Below are 20,394 nucleotides of genomic sequence, written 5' to 3' on the forward strand. Positions count from 1 at the left end.
TTAATTACAATTAATAAAAATTTTGATTTAATTAAAATTTAATTAATTAAAATTAAAACACAGAAGAGTACTGATTATTTCTACTTTGAATTATGTAATATAGCGGTCAAATTGACCGTATGCATTTCAGTGTTCGCTACTTATACCCTTGCCTTGGAATATGTGTGCATCTTTCGCCAAGCAATTTCCTGCCAAAAAATAACATAAATTTCTAATAGTAAAACTCCAGACATGTATTTTAAAACAACATATTCAGTGCGGTGAAAAAAAAACGTACTCTGCTTACTGGAAAAATGAGATGCGCATGGGTGGTCTAGTAACTCTATGAACTAATTTATAGGCTGTATTACCTAAATAGATAGTATTTTTAGGGTATTTACTTTATACATTCAAAGCTTAATTCTAATATCTCAATAGAAGCTTTGAATGTAGGTATGTGACAATATGACATGGTAGCCTATATGAGAACGTTCTGAATAACCGATATGGCCATTCTAATAGTTACATAATCAAAATAGTAAGCTCAGAGTGTGTGCTAAAAAGCAAAGGTTGTAATTTAGTTTTTGTAAAAAGTGAGTGATTTTTATCATATGGTTAAGTATCTTGAGTAAGTTTTGTTTTATTGAGGGAAAAAGGGTTTTCCTAACAGTAAATTCCAAAAGCCTAGAGCTACATCCCAAATGGCACACTATGCACTTTCACACTCAACAGCATAGTATATGTATGTAGTGTCATTCTAAATGGAATGTTTTTTTACTAAGCGGAAATTCAAACCGTTTCCCAGATGATGTTTGACGGTTGCCAAATTAGCAAAATAAATGACCAAACTACCAAATGATACATGCCATGAGTATAATGACATTCACCATCGGGAGGCAGTATAATCACTTTCGTAGGAGAATTTTGCTTTCATAATCTAAAATAAATAACATAATCCAACATCAGTGCCTTCTGCTACATGAGCAAAGCAGTGGCCGTTGAGTGTGTGAAGCATCCAACATTCCACACTTCTTTTTAATGGTTGAATAAGTGCATCATCCGGGTATTTAAAGTGCACTTATTCTTTTTATAATTTTAGTGAGTATGCACTACTTACACTATTAAAACTACAAAATGGCATAGAATAATATACAAGTATGCAATTTGGAATACACCTTAGGACTGTAATGCAGGGGGCATGGCAACAGAAGCGGAGTTGCACATGCAGCTTTTTTACATACAGAATGGTCAGTAGGCAGAGGTCAAAACAAGAGCAAAGCATTGATAGCAAGGGTAATCCAAAAAGAGTAGTCCAAAAAAGGAAAAAAATCATTCACAATCTAAAAAAGTAGACAGGGCAAATCATAGAAAAACAAAAACAGAACAGGCTTGATAATGAGCCACACGAAATGAAACACAATGTCCCAATCTCTAAGTGTGTGAGTGTGGTGCTTAAATAGTTTGTGTAATGTGCTAAATGATCTGTGTGTGATCATTGTCCAGACTGATATCAGCTACAGCAGGTAGAGTTTGGACTGGCACAAAGCATGATGGCATAGTCAAAGTTAATGGTTGGTGGAGCGCACATATAGCTGGAGTGCCCTCTAGTGAGTCTGGTGGGCACTCCAGCTAATGTTTGTGAGAAGGACAAACCAATGCAGATTATTCTACAGTACCATCAGATATCTCTGAGTTTATTTTGGAAGGCTCAAATTAATTTAGGGTACTCTGATTTTGGTTAGTGTTCTGTCAATTTGAAGTTACTTTTTTGACATGGTGTGTACCACAGTCATACATGTGTAACTGAAGCACTTCTAACACACACTAAACCCAAATGAAAACTTATGTAAAACAGTAATCAGTATAATGAAACAGATTGTTTTTAATAGCAGATGGCCCATTGCATGATACCCGAAAGTCGCTGTGGGTGAGTGAAAGATCTGTGGACGATTAACTGAAGTGAAGTGAGTATTGTGAAGTGAGAATGGTTGAAGTGGGGAGTGAAAGCACACACAAACATTGTAGGCAAACACCAGAAGCAGTGGGCAGCTATTGCTTCCAGCGCCCGGAAGCAATTAGGGGTTATGTGCCTTGCTCAGGGGTAAGGCAGATATGGGTATAAAAGGTGTAGAAGGTAAGGTGTATGGGTATAGAAGATGTAGAATAGAAGGTGCAAGGCTCATATGAGTATAAAATGGGAATAGAAGGTGGACAGAGTGAGATTTATTCACTTCCCCAATTTTCTCCCATGGCTACTGAGTCCTTCAGTCTACCAGCTCACAAAGTGGCCGTAGCCAAAGCACCAACTCACATGCTGGTCACCTCCAATCTGCTGCTAGCTCACAAGATGGCTTCCCATTCCAAGTCAGGTACCTGTGTTCCACGAGTGACCAGGGATGACCAGAGGTGTGTGATCTCTCAGTGCCACCAGAGCTGTGTAACTTCTCAGTGCTGCCTGAGCTACAAGAGTGGCCACTGCTGTCACCAGAGCTACAGATGCAAGAGCCATCAATGCAGCTACCTCATCCTCTAATGCATCCTGATCCTGAACCACCTGATCTGCCTATGCTTCCTGGTTTCTAGTTTCTAGACTCACTGGGGTTGTCTGATCTGCCAGTGCTTTCTAATCCAGAGCCTCCCGACCCACTGGGGTAGTCTGACCTGACAGTGCTTCTTGAGCCAGAGCCTCCTGACCCACTGGGGTTGTCTGAACCACCAGTGCCTCCTGACCCACTGGGGTTGTCTGACCCACCAATGTCTGCTAATCCAGAGCCCTCTGACCCACTGGGGTTGTCTGATCCACCGGTACTTCTTGACCAAAGTCCCAAATTCAAGTAAAAGCATATATATCTAAATACAAAATACAATCATCAAAGTTGTTTGCTTTGTAATGTGACAATTATTTTTATTTGTCCTTAAAATAAAAAATAAAATGTATCTTTATTGAACATTTAACATTTTTTAACCTAATTTAACCTTTAGCTAGCTGAATGTGTCGATTGTTTGCTTTTAAAGTTATTGTGCATTTACTGAATAGTTTCTTATGTTTACTTATATTATGTTTGTAAATTGTACCTTCTTCAAATTAATTTATTTTACTTCAGTTCTTAGGGGGTTCAGCTGTCATGTGTTTAAAGGTGAGAAAATAAGGTGCAGAAAAAGAAAAGTTATCGGTAGTAGGAAATAGGGTCACACTTTATTTTGATTATAAAAGTTTATTATAGTAGGTTAAATGTCTGCATATCCACAGATATTAAGCAGACAGTCTACTAATACTCAAATTAGTCTACTAATAGGGTCAAAATAAAATGTCACCGGAATTAGTTATCAGAGATTGCACTGCTTTGTACGTGCTGCACTGGGGGAAACACTGATGTCTTCCACTGTGTTATGAAGATTTTTGTGAGATTAGTGGGTAAAGCAGTGCAAGTTTGCGAGTAACCACTAGAGTGTAGTGTAGAGCATGGAGGTTCAACTTCACCAATGTTTAATAGTTAAATGTTTAATATAAAATATATATATATAATAACACAATATATATATAACACAAATATTTTTTCCCTATAATATTTTTACAATTTTTTTTTTCCTATTTAACATAAGACAGAGACTTTGTCTTTTCCCAGAACTATTACATAAAAATTTACAAACCCATTCAAGGGTTATATAGTTGGTGGTAAACAAATATAAAACAAAAAAAAATATATTGCAAATAAAAAGAAGTTTTTGTCATTGTTAGGTCATTGTGGTATTATATGCTCTATTGTTCTTAACTCCACTTAAATTTGGAAAAATTAGTAAATTAACTTAATTGCTTCATATTTCCCAACACAAATCGATTGTGTGGAACTCTACATTTTTTACAGTGTGTAACTTGAATATTATGAAATGTATACAAAGGGATTGTCTTAACAGTAAATTCCAAAAGACTAGGACTATATAGTTGGGGGCATGGCAACAGAGGTGGAGTTCCACATGCAGCTCATATTAATATAGAGAATGGTCAGCAGGCAAAGGTCAAAACAGTAGCAAAACATGGGGAAAAATACAGTGGAAGCCAATAAAGACCCACCCACATTCTTCTAAATATTTTCAACAAAAGAAACCACATCAAACCAAATAAAAAAAAAAAAAAAACACAAACATCCAAGGTAATAAAGATACATTTTAAACACTTCCAACTAAAATTTTATATTGAGTAGGGGGATGTCATTCCCTCATAGCAAACTGCAAGGACTGTGGTTTAGAATTTTTTTCAGTGGATTAAATTGCAGAGATTTATTGTACACCTAAAGAATATAAAGAAATGCACTAGCAAAAAATAAACTTTTTGATTTTACACAGACTTTAAATGATTATGAGTGAGGGACAGTTCACAAATTCTAAAAGTCTGGTCTATCTTAAAGGTGCTGTATGTATACTTTTGACACCTCTAAAGCATAAAAAATACGATAATATGTTTGCCGATAATTAAGAAACATGCAAAGTGAACATAATTGTTTATCTGAAAAACAATGACAAAGTCATATTCTCCTTAGAATATGTGCATTCCATGTCAGAATATCTTGATAACCCGTCTACTGCCAGTTTTATATTTTATATCATGCCAATTATATTTCAGCACTCCAGGTTGCCTTGGTGGAATTTCATTTCAGTCATGAAGGCTGCCTCAGTGTATTCGTGTTAAACGTTTAAATACCAGAAGCACAGAATAGCGCACTGCACTTCAATAACATTTTATAATAATAATTTAGAATCTAATTATTAGATATTAAACCTCTTTAACATTATTAAAAGTACTGATATTTGTTGAGTCATAGTTCTAACTTTCATTATCAAATGTTCATTTTATTTTCAAGATCTGAGGAACACTATAAGCTGCTGCTGCTATCAGTATGGCAATAAATCTCATTGTTATTGAAATGTTATTCAAACTCAATTTGGACTTTGAAAACTGAAAAAAGCACATAATCAGTACCTGAGGTGATCTTTGCCATTGCAGTTATGCTGTTCAGGGAAATAGAAATCATTTCTAAAAATAAATTGCAGGTGATGATTTGGACAAAACTTTAACATGGAAAATATTGTTTTCGTTGCATGTTGTCATGTGTAGTTATGATATAGACTCTAGTCAGGCAATAGCTCATGTTGGTATTGTCAATCTGGCAACCTGTGTTGGGGACCCAGTGAAAACGTGTTTGAAGTTCAATCACTGGGCATCACATTCAATCACATTACATTCTGCACCTTTAAGCGCTCTTGAGGACAGCATGTAAGGTGTGATGGGACCATTTAGAGCTTAAAAGACAAACAATACAATTTTAAATTAAACTGAAGAGTGAGATAATAAAGAGATTATGATCAGCCTTGCAGCAGAATTTTGCACCATCTGAAATATGCATGCAAAAAGACTGAGGGAGACCCAACTAATATTGAGGTAAAATAGTCAATGCCATGAATCACTGAATCACTCTCTCCAAGTCAATAATGATGTCAATCTCAAGATAATTCATAACTCACAAAAATCTGTTCTTGAGTGATGCATTTGATGAGAAAAACACATCTCAGAGGCCCAGGTCCTGATGTGAGGAGATTGATAAATGATTGCTAAGCTCATTTACTAGAGTACCTCTCAGCTTTGAGACACACGAGACACATATTTCTATTTTGTCTACATTAATTTGAAGTAAATGGTTGGACAACCAAGAAAAAAAGTGTACAGTATCGGAACAACTTAAAAAGATAGGTTCTCCAAAAATAAAAATGTTGTCATTGTTTAATCACCCTACACTTGCATACACACAGTTTCTTTATTCTGTTGGACACGAAAGAAGACCTTTTGAAAAATGCTGGTAGCTGGCACCAATTGAATTCCATAGTATCTTTTGGAAGTCAATGGGTGCCATGATCCAGCATTCTTAAAGCGCCTTTCCACTGCACACAACATTTGAACACGACTGTTGGAATACGCCCCCATGTGGCAGTAACACAGAATGTTCAGTTCTGACGTGCACCAAGGAAGAGAAGCTGTTCTCGCTGTCTCTGAAATAAAGGAGTACAAAAGCAAGAGCCTTTATTCTCCATAGTTGAATGAATGAATGAATATTAGAAACTCATAGACCGCTAAAAAATTTTTGAGGAAATGTGGAGACAACATTAAAATTTTATATTTTTATTACTCATTTACGAATATAATTTTTTTAATATACTTTTTTCTGATTCAAAAAATAATGAAAAACTCCTATTTATCATCTTGTGCACACGGATCTGCTTCGACAACACTGAAATACACCACATCCGTTCGGCCGGTCGCATACGGTCTAGTCGCAGGAGTTCAAATATTTCAACGAATCCGCAGCTCAATTCGGATCCGAATTTTCCGCATACGGAGATGATCGGAACTCCACGCAGCTCCCGGACTACTCTCCAATGGAAATGAATGACTTCCAGTCTGTCGCTTGTCGTTTGTCGTGTGCAGTGGAAAGGAGGTTTTAGAAACACCCACTTGTGTTCAACAGAAAAAAAAGAAACTCGTAAATTTTTAAAACCACACGAGGGAGTTTAAAGGTGCAGTAGGTGATCACAATGCTAACCCGTTAGCATAAATCTCTGAAACACAGTCCCTTCCCTGCTGTCCAAAGCCATGCCTCCTGAAAACATGAGCATGTGCAGCTTAAAGATGATAGCAGAACCCTCTCTCATGTGTTGAGCTAAAGCTTGGCCGGTGGCGTGCAGGAATTACACTCATTACTAAGCCATACTTATTTCTGACCGAATATTCAGAGTAGCGATAAACAATATAGGGAGCCCATCACAGGTCATCATTGTTAAAAAATGAACCAATGTGAATATTAAAGCAACTTCACCTCAGTAAGGCAGGCTAGGCAGAATAGCGCTATTTAATTATGCTTTGTTGATAAACTAAATAAAAATCTATGTTATCGATGCTGTAAAAGGTTCCTTATTAAACTGAAAATAGTCACATCAAGATTTCAGTGGCTGAACAACACTTCTGTGCATATAGCCCATTGATAACAACACAATCTACATCAGCTTTACGTGACTAAAATAGTTTCAAAACATAACATTACCTGTCTAAGAGAGCCTGCCATGGTGTCGTCCTTCCTCCAGATTGCAAAAGTAACTCCAATATTGATTCAGGATTTTTTTTTGATTCCGCATGTTTTTATCGCTCTCTCTCTCTCATGAATTCGCAGCACGTGTACGCACAAACTGCGTAAAAACAGGTGCGCAGTAGCCCAAATCTGCATTTGCTGACAGACAGTTTGAGCTTCTAATCAGAATTATGAGAGATGTCGGCCCGACACTATTTTAATTGGATAAACATTTTTTAGTCTTATGTCTTACCCAGAATATAAAAATACATCTAAATACATTTAGATCATTTACTTTAATCAGTACTATTGGAATGCGAAAAGACTTTTAACCAGCACAACAAAAAAAGGTTTCTGAAAACAATCACCTACTGCACCTACAAATTATAATTTTAATTTTTTGGCTAAATTATCCCTTTAAGTAGACAATTTGTTTGGACTTCAGTGTTTGGACTCTCAGTAGTGATTATTAAACACTGAACTGAGCTAAACTGAACTGAACTTAAACACTAAAAACTGAATTACACTGTTCCAATTTACTTTGACCTTTTATGTGAAGCTGCTTTGACACAATCTACATTGTAAAAGCGCTATACAAATAGAGGTGAATTACACCATTAATGTTAAAGGGCACCTATGATGAAAATCAACTTTTGTAAGCTGTTTGGACAGAAGTGTGTATAGGTATAGTGTGTCCTCGGTCATATTGGAGTGATAGAAACATCATAAGTCTCTTTTTTTTTTATTTCCCGAAGTTAAAATAGGATCCAAATCCCTCCCATTTTGAGGCCCACCTCAAAGGACATTGGAGTGCGGTTTCCCTGCTCACCGAATTGATTGACTGCTGCGTATTAACATGTCTTCCCAGTAACGTGTATAATCATATCCACAAGACAGGACGTGCACAAAGCAAATGGCAATAAAAGATCTTTTCAGCTCTCTGTGATCATCTGCACCTCAAGAATGAGTTTTACAAGTTTAGAATGTTTTTAAAACAGTGCGTGTTCATAATAAATACAGTGAATTCATAATACAGTACGTAATTCATCAGCCACATAGTATCAGTGCAATTATAAAAAAAAAAGATGCTTCAATCCCGGTTTGTGGACTTAAATCAGGTTTATTTTGTACATTAACATAACAGATGGCCATACAGCAGTGGATATTAACGTGTATCCTGTCACATTTGCCATGCAAAAACAGTGCAAAGCTAAATGTGTGTGCGTATGCATGAACTTTATAATGACATTGTGTGTGACTCATTGTTGCAGAAAGGTCTGAATTAACTCCACAACAAATATATCAAATAATCGTTGGCAAAGCTCTTATTGTAGTAAGGGAGATGTGATTCATTCTTGTCTGTCACTGTACTGTTTATCTACGTGAGATGCAGCAGGTGAAGGCTACACCCATGGCTCTGACAAGCACGTGGGAATGGTGGCCGGGGAGAACTAGCTAATTTGCATTGAAGGCACAGACAACAAAAACAGCTACAATGTCATAACAGCTCAAATTTCCCAGATTTGAAAATAATCTGATGGGTATTTTGAACTAAAACTTTACAGACACATTCTGGAGACACAAAAGGCTTGTATTAAATGTTAAAGAAGGAGTAAAATAGGTGCCCTTTAAAAATAAAGTGTCAGTGTGTTACCAAGTTATTTAAAGAGTAACTTATGCTAAATTCTTACCTTGTTCATGGATTTTTATTAATTATCTTATATACGCAAATACAACCTTCTAATAAATTGCTATCATGTTTTCCTTTGTTTGCTTTATGAAATAAAAGATATGTGAGGGGTTACTTTCATTTCATTGTGACTAAATAATTAATCACAATCACATGATTGTCAGACCCTGCTGGCATTTTATAATAACATAAGGTAATCAGCGGAAAGAAATACATGATTCCGTGAATGACATGATACTGTTGACTACAATACCAATGCACAGATTATTAGTAATACATTTATGTAATTAAAAAAGTAATGTAAAAGTAAACAGAATAAAATCCCCTTCAGAGTGATTTACAGTTCTTTTCCCTAATCTAATGAAGGTTATGTGCCAAAAGGGGCTGTAACAACATTTTTAAGAGAATTAGGGCAGCTCTCGAGACCTGGACACAAGCCTTTTTCAGTCTGGGACAATAGACCCATTGCTGCAGTCATAATAAGCATTTGGTCAAGTAAAAGCAAAACCAGAGGATTTTTCTCTGTTTTCACATAAGAGTTTCTGATACCTTACAAGCTGTTGTGCAAGTCACTGTAGACCCTGATGATATACTCACATTGCTACTGCACTAATCTGAATACAAATGGTTTGAAAATGTATGTGTCCATTTGTTTATTGGTAACTGTATATTACTTTTTAATTTACAATTCTGTTAAAGTAAAGATCTCCTCTTAATATTTGTGTTAAGCACTGTGCAGCCTGATTTTTTTTGATTGTGTTCTATTTAACTTTTTTCATTTAATATTTAATTGTGCACATTTTCTGCATCCACATCTATTAAGAATGATCACCAATCTGAAACTTATTCAGTAATCGTATTTGTTTAGATTATCTTTACGCATCAGAATTTTCTGGAATGTAGATACTACAAATGGAAGTAAGTTCAGTTCATTTAATCGTGTTGTCTTTTCTTTCTTTTTTTTTCTTTTTTTGTTGAACACACAAAAAGATATTCTGAAGAATGCCATTGACATCTATAGTAGGGACAAAAAATACCACAGAAGTCAATGCTCAATCCTTTCCAACATTCTTCAAAATATCTTATTTTGCATTTAACAGAAGAAAAAAAACTCAAACTGGTTTGGATGTTTGAAAAGAAGCAGAGGGTGGCAAATTATATATTTATATATAGTGGCATGTAGTCAGAATTTGTTCATATTAAATAAAGTATTAGGTTTAGTTAGATGTTAAAGATCCACAACCCTCCACATACAACACAACCAAAACACCTTGACTGTGATGTCTGTTCTTTCCGTAGTGCAAACATTTTTAGTACAACTGTGGTTTTAACATTTAGCTTTATGTTTCAGTTGTGGTTTGCTACATTCTGTTTATCATGTTATGTAGTATTTATAGCAACTGCGGTGCCCACTGATGTATGTTTCCAGAACCTACAATGAAGTGCATAGTAAAAACACTTGACTAGGAATGACAGTTAAAGGGCTATTTCAACAAAAAAAAAAAATTCTGATATTAATTAATTACCCTGATGTCGTCCCAATTCCCTGAGACATTTGTTCATATTCAAAAGCCAAATTAAGTTATTTAGGATGAAAACTGAGAGTTCCCTTCTTCTCCACCATTGAATTGAATATTTTTGGTTGCTTTTCTGGTCTTTGAATGTCTTTGAAGTTTGTGTTCTAAAGATGAATGAAGGTTTTAAAGGACTGGAAAGGCCTGAAGTTGAGTAACTAACAGAATTTTCATTTTTGGGTGAACTAATCCTTTAAGAATGCTTAAGTTTTTCTCCTTCAGGGATACCCCTAAGTCAAATTACTTAAGGGCTTTCATTCAATCTGACCCAGGGATGAAAAACATTATACATATATACAGTGTGTGATCGTGATATTAAAAACTTACATGCACATTCTTTATAATATTTTTGTGATGAAATACCTGATAATTATAGCCCTCTCTTGTACAGATTTTAGGTAGCTTCCTGCAATTATAAAACTGGTGTCTGGAAGATTTTGAGACTAACTTTTATGTTTTAAGCATGATCGGTTTAACTACAGTACATCATACTTCAGACCATTTGGAACTGGATAATTATTTCAATGCTTTTGAGAGGATTGCAACTCCCTAGGGTTGTCACAATCCTTTCAAAAGCATTGAAATAATTATCCAGTCCACAAAAGCAATGAATTTTCTTACACTAAATGTGGTGCAAAAAAGGGTGCACTCACACTAGACATAGCTGCCTGTATTTGCCCCCCTTCCCATCCGCCTCTAACCTGCATTTACTTTGCAGTTTAAAATTCTGTGAGTATGCTTACATGACTTTTTGTTTTTGAGTAAATGTTCACCAATAGTCACTAAGTCATCATTTATGCTTCACAGCTATTTTCATTTAACCCTTTGGCATACATGATCACACCAGTGTGACACATTTCAGACAATTAAAAACGCATAACAAAACAACATCTATGGTTTGAAAAAAATGCACACTGATGTCTACAGAAGCTGCAATAATAATCATTCTACACATAATATGATGATGTGCTTTATTCACATCAGATACACATGGTTTAGGTAACTTGAATGTTTACTAAATTCTTCTCCCTGTTAAACAGCTGACACTTTATAACACTTTATTTTCATCGTCCATTTGAGTATTAGTAGACTGTCTGCTTAATATTTGTTGATACAGACATTCAACAGACATTTAACTGACTATGAGAAACTTTGCAGGCATTGATCATTAAAGAGCTGTTTAAACAAGGGGTTCCCAACCACCAAGTACCAGGTTTACAAAATTACAAAATTACAAAATTACTCTATATGAGATCCCACTCTATTGTGAATAACCCCTTAAAAAAAACAATATCCATATACAGTATGTGCACATCTCAGACCGGACACCAGAAGCTGATCCACTACTATAATTCTAAAAAAAAAAAATCTATGAGGATATGAACCAGGTATGAACACCGGTGCTGCATTCAGAATCTATTTTCTTAGCAATGGTTATACTATGCAGCGGGTGCGGCACCCACCTTTATTAAGATTCTGTTACTACAGTGTGGGAAACAAACATCTCTCTCTATTATGGTACTTTTTTTTGTTTGTTGTTGGATGCAGTTGTGATATGTAATTTCACGTACGTACTTGACAACACCTACAAACCAAAATACATCGCCTGACTCATCACTATGCATAGTATGTATCTGGGTATGGCAGAGATTTAGACTCATTTTTGGGTCAATATATTTTGTTGATCCTGTAACATTATCCGTCTGACAATTAAATTAACTTAATCCTTACCCCCAAACCTAATCCTATCTATAAATCATTCCTAAAACAGCATAAAGTGTAAATTGTCCCTCAAATCTGATTAGTTGATTGGAATGTTGTTTTAGGTTTAACTAAGACGTTGCTCCAGGTACGTATTGTACTTGATAAAATCAGGTTCTATGGGAAAGCACATGACATTGCACCCCTCTACAAAAAGGCTCAACCTAGCTCTGTAACTAATCCAACTGCAGAGGGAAGGTGGGGGGAACTGAAAAGGGAACCAGAGTAGGAGAGAGCCAAGGTGGCAACTATGGTGGGAGACTAGAGGCTGATCAACAAGGGCAAGGAAGACTTAGAACTGGCTAACCAAGGAGATTTTGCTGGAAGAGAACTGTGGTGACAGGAGAATTAAGGACATGTTCTCATTAAAAATGACTTGGAATATCATAAAGTTGTTGCTCACCCAGTCAGCAATGTAAATGTAGGCAGGTCCTCTCTCCATGCCCTCCAATAGAGATCCCACAGTGATGCACATGTTGCCAACTCATTTAGCTGGTCAGCCATTTATTGAGGCTTTGGCTCTGGTGCGATGGAAGACGATTAAAAAATGATGAAAGATGAAAGTAATCTTTATTGTTATATTATCTATATTTCCTCTTTTCATTTCATTTGTTGCTTACCTGACAGATGTTTGTTTCTTGCAGGCATCAACGCAAAAACTTCCACTCTCTCAGAATCAGGTGATTTGACATAAAGTCAGTGTTGTTGTTGCCAGGTACTATGAGTAAGAGTCTCTCAGATCGTTAAGGACCATATTTTTCTTCTTCTTCTTTCCATCACCCCTTCTAATATTTCAATTCCTAACCCTCTAACATACACAGCCTCTCCCTTCAGTTCTAGCATGAGGCTGCCTATGATTGTGACACAGGACCCAAAGTCCACTATTTCCCCTCACTCCATTTTTGCCTACCCCTGGGGCTTACCCAAGTGTGAGTCCATTTCCTTTCCCATGTCAAAAATTATATCCCAGCCCACAACTCCTCCTGCTGACTGTGCAAGCCCCAGCACCAATTTCTTCTACAGGTGCCCATCACAGGTGCTAATAACAGTGTGAGGATGCCTCTGCTGATGACTCGAGACCAGAAGTCCGGTGATCCTTCACATTCTTCATCCTATCCTTAGGCTTTCACCTCCAGAGCTATCCCAAGCATGAGCATGCAATGGCTCTGGTGGTTACTTTTCCTCCATCACCTTCATATTTTTGCACATTTTGCCTACCCCATTTGTCAATACAGGCATGGGGACACCTCCGCTGATAAAACTCAAGAACTGACACCAGCTATACCTTCACACTCTTTCTCCTATCCTTCTGCTTTCAACTTTGTCAGCTACTTTTCCTCCAGAATTTTCACAATTTTTCTTTCCAAAGCCATGCCCCTATTCATTCCACCAATGCCCTTCAACCCCACCTGATACCTTTTTTCGCTCTTCTGAAAAGGAGATTCTTTTTAACTGGATCTTCTAAGTGAACAAGTAGATATAGTTTACCAAATTGAACTGAATTGTTTGAAATGGTTTGCATCTCTAGAAAGCAATTATCCACAAATTAATTACTTTTTAACATGGCTGATACCCCCTCTGACTCAAAATAAACAATTTTCCTGAGTCATTCAGTTACTAGAACAGTACACTAAAGGATCAACTGTGAAAAGAAAACTGATGATGATTAGCTTGAGCCAAGCAGCAGATAAATAAACACCCAATAATAGAGTGGCTCTTACTCGAATCAAGATTCACTCTTGTTGTTTTGGAATCTTGTTCTTGGGTACATTCTGTTGCAGCAGTTTACAGATCAGCAGTACAGAACTGAAAAACCGTTTCTTTCTGATGCTTCTGATTTGAGAACAGGTGAACTGATAATACTGTGCATGTTTGATTCAGTCTGTGATAATCCAAACGCAATCAGTACATGACAGCCTGCTGTGACTGACACAGCAGCACAGTACCATCAGAACCAAACTTGGACAACTGGTTAATGTTGCAGCACAGGTAAACCACGGGCTTAAATAAGAGGATCTGGAGAAATGTACGTTTATTTCATAACAGAAAATTGTTATGGAATTTATATAGTAAGTGAATCATGCTTCATTTGGGTTGCAAAACACTTTTCATGCTGTGATCATGATCATGTGATCATAATCATGGGTTCATGATCATGGTGATGTTTTAACTGACTGAAATGATAATTGCTAATGATATATTTTTCAGATTTTGAGTTCTAAGATGGGACAATTGTCATTACATCATCGCGGAAGATGTCATTACGTTGTAGTGCAAAAGATCCAATGATCCGTTTTTTTTAACCAGTTCACTGAAACAAACTGTCCAAAAGATCCGGTTCATGGAAAACCTTCTGGTTCAACAAACTTCCTATCACTTGCAAATACTACTAAACTTTAATACATCAATTATCTTTATCTGCATATGCAGATCATTGAAAAGGCTAATTTATCATTGACAAACATAACATTATCCATTAACCACAAAAACAAACCCCAATAAATAATCGAGTATGTCTAACCCCAATATATCTCAATCTCATTTTCACACTTCCAAACTTAATTCACTTAATGGGGGGAGCGTTTTGAGGCTGGGCTAGACACTCGCTCATACCCTTTTACTTCCTCTCTTCTGACAAGGGGAATAACATGAGTTAGAGTATCTTTCCTCTCTCCAGACAGCATGCCAAATATGTCAATTTAATGAAAGTGAAACAGATGGTTAAGAGCAAATGACTTAACAACAATTACTGCTTGTTCTGGCTTTTTATTAATATTGTGCCACATAGATTTGCCTCAAGAGGTGCTATATTGAAAGTTAACATAAATGTCTTCTTCTTCAGCCATATTTTTCAAAGTCATATGAAAAAGACAATATTCATAGTCATGAAACAGTATATAATATTTAGCCAAAAGTGCAATAGGAGATCTTGGAAAATCTGCCTGAAAGCCTATACCAACCTGCAAATTGCCATCAAAAGACATGCCTTCTGAATGGATTAACAAGTACTTGACTACAATACATCACCTAACATTCACCAGAGTGAAAACTGTATAGTTCAGTTAGCAATTACATACAGTAACCAAACTTAAGAAAAGGTAGGTTGTCAATGCTTTCTTGCCATTCATTGTCTGAACCACATCTATAAATGTGCCAATGACACAGGACATCATAATGTTCAGACCAAATTTTTTGATTGAACAGAATTTTCTTGGTGTACCTTCCACAGAATGTTTACTTAATTAATTTAAGAATTAATTATTTAATTAATAAATTACATAATTTAATTTAAGAATTGCCATCAGAAAGTAAAGAGACTTTCAACAATAATGACAAAAATGTTTCTGAAGACAATCACCTATTGCACCTTTAAACTATTGAAGCAATTATGAAATACTACCTGAATAATAGCATATAATTTCACCATTTTAACAAATATTTCTAGGAAACTCCTTGTCCTCTAAGGTTTGTTACAGCCATAGTTACACAAGAATGAAAGTGTTAGGTATGAATTCTGCTGGTGCATACCTTATAACAACTCATTGCTGCACACAGTGAATAAAAACATTACACTATTAATGCAATACAATGTAAACATTCAACATTCAAACAATCAATTTCTTAAAATTAATAAAATCTTGAGATTACAAGTAATAATTTTAATATACTCGCCAATTTTTTTTTTCAATAATTCAAATAATATTTTGAATCTAGTCTAACTACATATGAAATGTATACCATGCTGTTTTGATTGAACAAAGTTCCAAACTATATTTTATCATTAAATCCAAAGAGTCAATGTTTTCAACAAAATAATATCCTTAAAGTGTGTGATAGATGTTATCTGCCTCAGCCAATGGCACATCTGGCACTATTTAAGTTAATCTACACTTACAGAGCTTAAAACGAGCTTCTGGTTAAATTAAGCCAAAGCTCTAGAGCTATTACATTATGAGCTGAAAAACACTATATTTGAGAATAGTATTACAATATGAACATTTTATATTGTTTATAATGTTAACCAAATGCATGTATTATCAGTTATTATGATAGAATTATAATTTAACTTGTTAACCTTTTTTGTAAAAGGCAATCGAAGAGCAACACTTTCAATAAACATTCAATATTCACAAACTGATCTGTTATAGAAAAACAACAGAAGGTGCTTTAACTGGTAATACTCATTGATTAAATAAGGTGACACTGATTAGCACACTGGTATATCAATGTAAGTTATTTAACAGGCTCTGTGAAGGTATGTTTCAACTAGCTAGCACAAATTAATGGACAGAAAAGAAACTATTTAACCAGTGAACCTGTGCTCCATGCAAGGGTTTCATTGAAAAGTCTAAATTCCAATCATTTTCTTTAGCACAGCATTTTATGATTAGAAATGTATAGGTCAGAACTGAGCCTCACCGACTTGATCTTTTCCATTGCTGGTCAGTGTGTAGAGATCAACTACATCTGTCTTCTCCTTGTTAGACAAAGGGCATTCACTTGGCAGTCCATCTTCCTGCATAACCTGACTCTTCCCGGTAGTCAGTGATTTCTGAAAGGACTCAGAGGTAAAGTAGTAGACCACCGGGTCAAAGAAGCAATTGAAGGTTGCAATGCACAGTGTTATGGGATATAGGGTTCTTGCAAGCCTCTCTACCCAGCAGCTGGCAAGTGCACGAGTGCGCACCATAGCGTAGACAAATAAAACAGTATTGTAAGGAACAAAGCAGACTATAAAAATAGCCAAATGCACTACAATCATGCGCAGAACACGTTCTTTGTTAGTGCCGATCTGACAAAGAGTTGCTGGTTGACGCAAGGTCCTTAACACCATGGAGGAGCATGCTAAGTTGATCATCAGTGGGATAAGAAAACCCATCACTTCAATAAAGATGGTGATCTTGGACAAATATGTCTTCCATGTTTTCTTGGAGAATCCCTCGAAGCAGGTTGTACTTGTTTTAGACTGGTTGGTGGAAGAGAAGAAGGTGACTGACATGCCTCCACCCAGTATCAACAACCAGATTGTGGCGCACACAATACCAGCGTTGCGGCGGGTACGGATGGAGAGTGAACGGAAGGGGTAAACAATAGCCAGGAAGCGATCCACACTGATGCAAGTGAGGAACAACATACTACCGTAGATATTGGTGATGAAGGCACCTCCAGAGATCTTGCACAACGTGTCACCAAAAGGCCAATGGCGATTCACATTATAAAAAATTTTAAAAGGTAGTGTAAAAACAAACACTAAGTCTGATAAAGCTAGATTAGTCATGAAAAGTGTGGTCTCATTGCGCATCTTCATGCGGCAGCAGAAGACAAACAGTGAAGCGCAGTTTGTGGCAAGTCCCAGAACAAATGCAACACTGTACACAACACCATAAAGGTTGTACTTAAACGAGTCATCAATGCCACAGTTCTCCATCCCAGTCTCATTAAGAACAAGACTGGCCATTTTGCCACTTGAAGTAGAAGATGTACTTCTGTTTCCAGTTAATTGACACTTAGCAAAGGTTCTGCATGATCTGTCCTTCCCATCATCTATGCACAGCTCCAAAAAGCTTGATCTGATGAATAAAACTTGTGTCTTACAGAATGGACCAACAGGCAATCTGCATGATTCCTGATTCCTGCATGGCAGATTAAAGTGAGAAAATCAATTAGAGTAATGCCTATAAAAAACATGTTATTTTCGGACACTGAGGGCGACAACGTCATCTATTTATGGTCATGTTACAAAATATTTAAAATGTAAGACTGGAAAAAAATGCTCTGTTGTTGTAATCCATATTTGGGTAAAATATATACTAACTTCTTTATATAAGGAACGAAAAAGCTGTTATGAGCATGGAGTAGCTGCATCCAAAGTTAAATCTTTGTTTATTTGTTATATTAATTTGTAGAGGAAGTAAAAAAAAACACTTGAAAAAAAATGATGAACACTTAATATCACTTTAGGCTTTTCTATTTTTCTGTTTTCCATAACTGCTGTCATAGTAGGTGTTACAGTGTCATTGTTTTAGATCATGTTTTAGATCATACAGTAGGTCTCAAACTCAAAAAGAGGATTATCTGAATGGACAGTGATTTTACTTTACTAATAAAGGCACAAAATTAGCAAATGCATTAATCTGTATATACAGTACAGCATGTACAGCTCTGGGGTCAAGAAGTTTTCAGAAGATGACATTATCCTCCATTAATTTATGTTTTTTTTTAAAGGTAAATGAGGGTTATACAGTGTGTTGTTAATTGCAGAGCTTCTCTATTAAAAAAAGAACAGAAAAAAAGCCTCTGCAAATTCTGAAAGAGATCAAGCCTCAGCCAGGTCAGAAAAAGTAATGCAAAAGTAACTCAAAAATAACGTAATACATTACTTACCACAAAATTTTGGTGGAGCTGCTTGATCTGAGTTATAATATCATGACAAGATCATTACTGCTCATCATTCATTCTTTAATTTTTCTTCAGCTTATCCCTTATCCATCAGGGGTCACCACAGTCGAATGAACCGCCAACTCTTCCGGCATATGTTTTAGGCAGCGGATGCCCTTCCAGCTGCAACCCAGTACTGGGAAATACTCATACATTTTCGCATTCACACTCATATACAATTCCAATTTTGTTTATCCAAATAACCTATAGAGCATGTCTTTGGGCTGTGGGGGAAACTGGGGCACCCGGATGAAACCCACACAAACACGGGGAGAAAGAAAATGCAGACTTTCTGTTGATTATTTCAACTAAATAAATGACAAGTGAGCAAAGAACCCTGAAGTTACACTTTTGCTAAAGTAACCTGCTGTGCTACCTTTTGCAAGTAGCATTGTGAATGATGCCATTGAGTATATATCAGCTCAAGCAGTATAGTCAAGGGGTTAATTCTAAGAAAAAGCAAGTAACAAAAACAAAACAAAAATATCTATCTTAATCTGACATTGGTTTAAAGGAATTAAATTTTTCATCATATTCTAATCCATGCCTAATTAGGGCAAAATTACAAAAAGTTGATTACAAACTGCTGAAATAATTTGATAACAGATAAATTAATATATGTTTTGCTTTTTACATTTACTACACAGACAGCAAACTTGCATAAACCCAGAACTGACAATGGAACTTATTAAAACATTTTAAAAGTCATATTTATTTTGGGACAAACAAAGACTACTCACAATGAAAGGCAAAATTCCTTTGGAACTGTGTAAGACAAATAGCATGTCTTTTTATTTATTCTGCTTTACCTATATTACCTAGAAGACTATAATGGCAACTGTATGGCACAGTGTACATGTCGATTGACCACCATATACATGTAAAGTCAGAACTATTTGCCCCCCTTTGAATTTTTTTTTCTTTTTCATATATTTCCCAAATGACGTTTAAAGAGCCCATATTATGGGTTTTTGAAAATGCCCTTCCATGTAGTGTGTAACATAGCTCTAAGTGAAGTGAAATATCCAGCTAAGGCTTAAATCTGTAAGTGTACAGTGTTTAAAACTATTGATTCATCTATAAAAGAGTCGACTCATAGTGCTTCAAACGAGTCGTCTTGATAACGAGTCATTAGGTGTTTCGCGATGACGCAGCTACGAAACACAAGTAGTTGGGCGCGCAAACCCGGGAGATTTGAAACCTGCGGCCCCGCCCACTAACAGAAAAAAAAGTCTCACACACACAGAGACACACACAGACACCGGTCGAATGAAGTCACGCTGTGCAGATGGATATTATGGACAGTCTAATCAAAGATGAAACATCAGCAATATAGCCCAGCCTTGAGCAGTTCTGAGTGCTTCTGAAAACTATATGCTTTCAAAGAAGACTTCATCAGTTTGTTAAAGGAAGGATCAGTATAGACTGATGGATCAGTGCATCATGAATCAGTTTCTACCCCCATTTCACAAGTGTAAGTAAGTGCGATTAAAATTATTGCCTCGTTCACTCTAGCTTGCAAATTATGTATTTAGTTGTGTTTTGATACTTGTAACCGCGTGTGCTGTATCAGGTTAACTCTTTATATTCTCATATCGCGTGTAAAGCCACGTTGAAAACGCGACGCGTGCCGCTTTGATTACGGATCATCAGCTGTTTACACACATGCAACGGACAAGTTTCAAAATATTTCAGCTCAATATTATTGTCTCCTCGTGTGTGTAACGCACGGGTATTCGCGGATATAACTGAGCGCCGCTCCTCTATGGACGCGCCGGCCCTGTGTGTGTGTGTGTCTGTGTCTCCTCTTGTGTGTAACGCACGGGTATTCGCGGAT

At 36.3% G+C, this 20,394-nt stretch overlaps 1 protein-coding gene across 1 annotated transcript; it reads right to left on the bottom strand.

Annotated features, from left to right (window-relative positions):
- Positions 1-16,521: 16,521 nt before the first annotated feature.
- On the bottom strand, positions 16,522-17,737 carry lpar4 (lysophosphatidic acid receptor 4). Its single transcript, XM_056472717.1, has one exon. The coding sequence runs from the start codon at positions 17,575-17,577 to the stop codon at positions 16,522-16,524; it is 1,056 nt and encodes a 351-aa protein (XP_056328692.1). The 5' UTR covers positions 17,578-17,737.
- Between the last annotated feature and the right edge of the window lie 2,657 nt (positions 17,738-20,394).

Source organism: Danio aesculapii, chromosome 14, assembly GCF_903798145.1.
Source record: "Danio aesculapii chromosome 14, fDanAes4.1, whole genome shotgun sequence".
Classification (NCBI taxonomy): Eukaryota; Metazoa; Chordata; class Actinopteri; order Cypriniformes; family Danionidae; genus Danio; species Danio aesculapii.

Coding starts and splice junctions, on each gene's coding strand:
- lpar4 (XM_056472717.1), bottom strand. CDS start 17,577: ATGGCCAGTCTTGTTCTTAATGAGACTGGGATGGAGAACTGTGGCATT.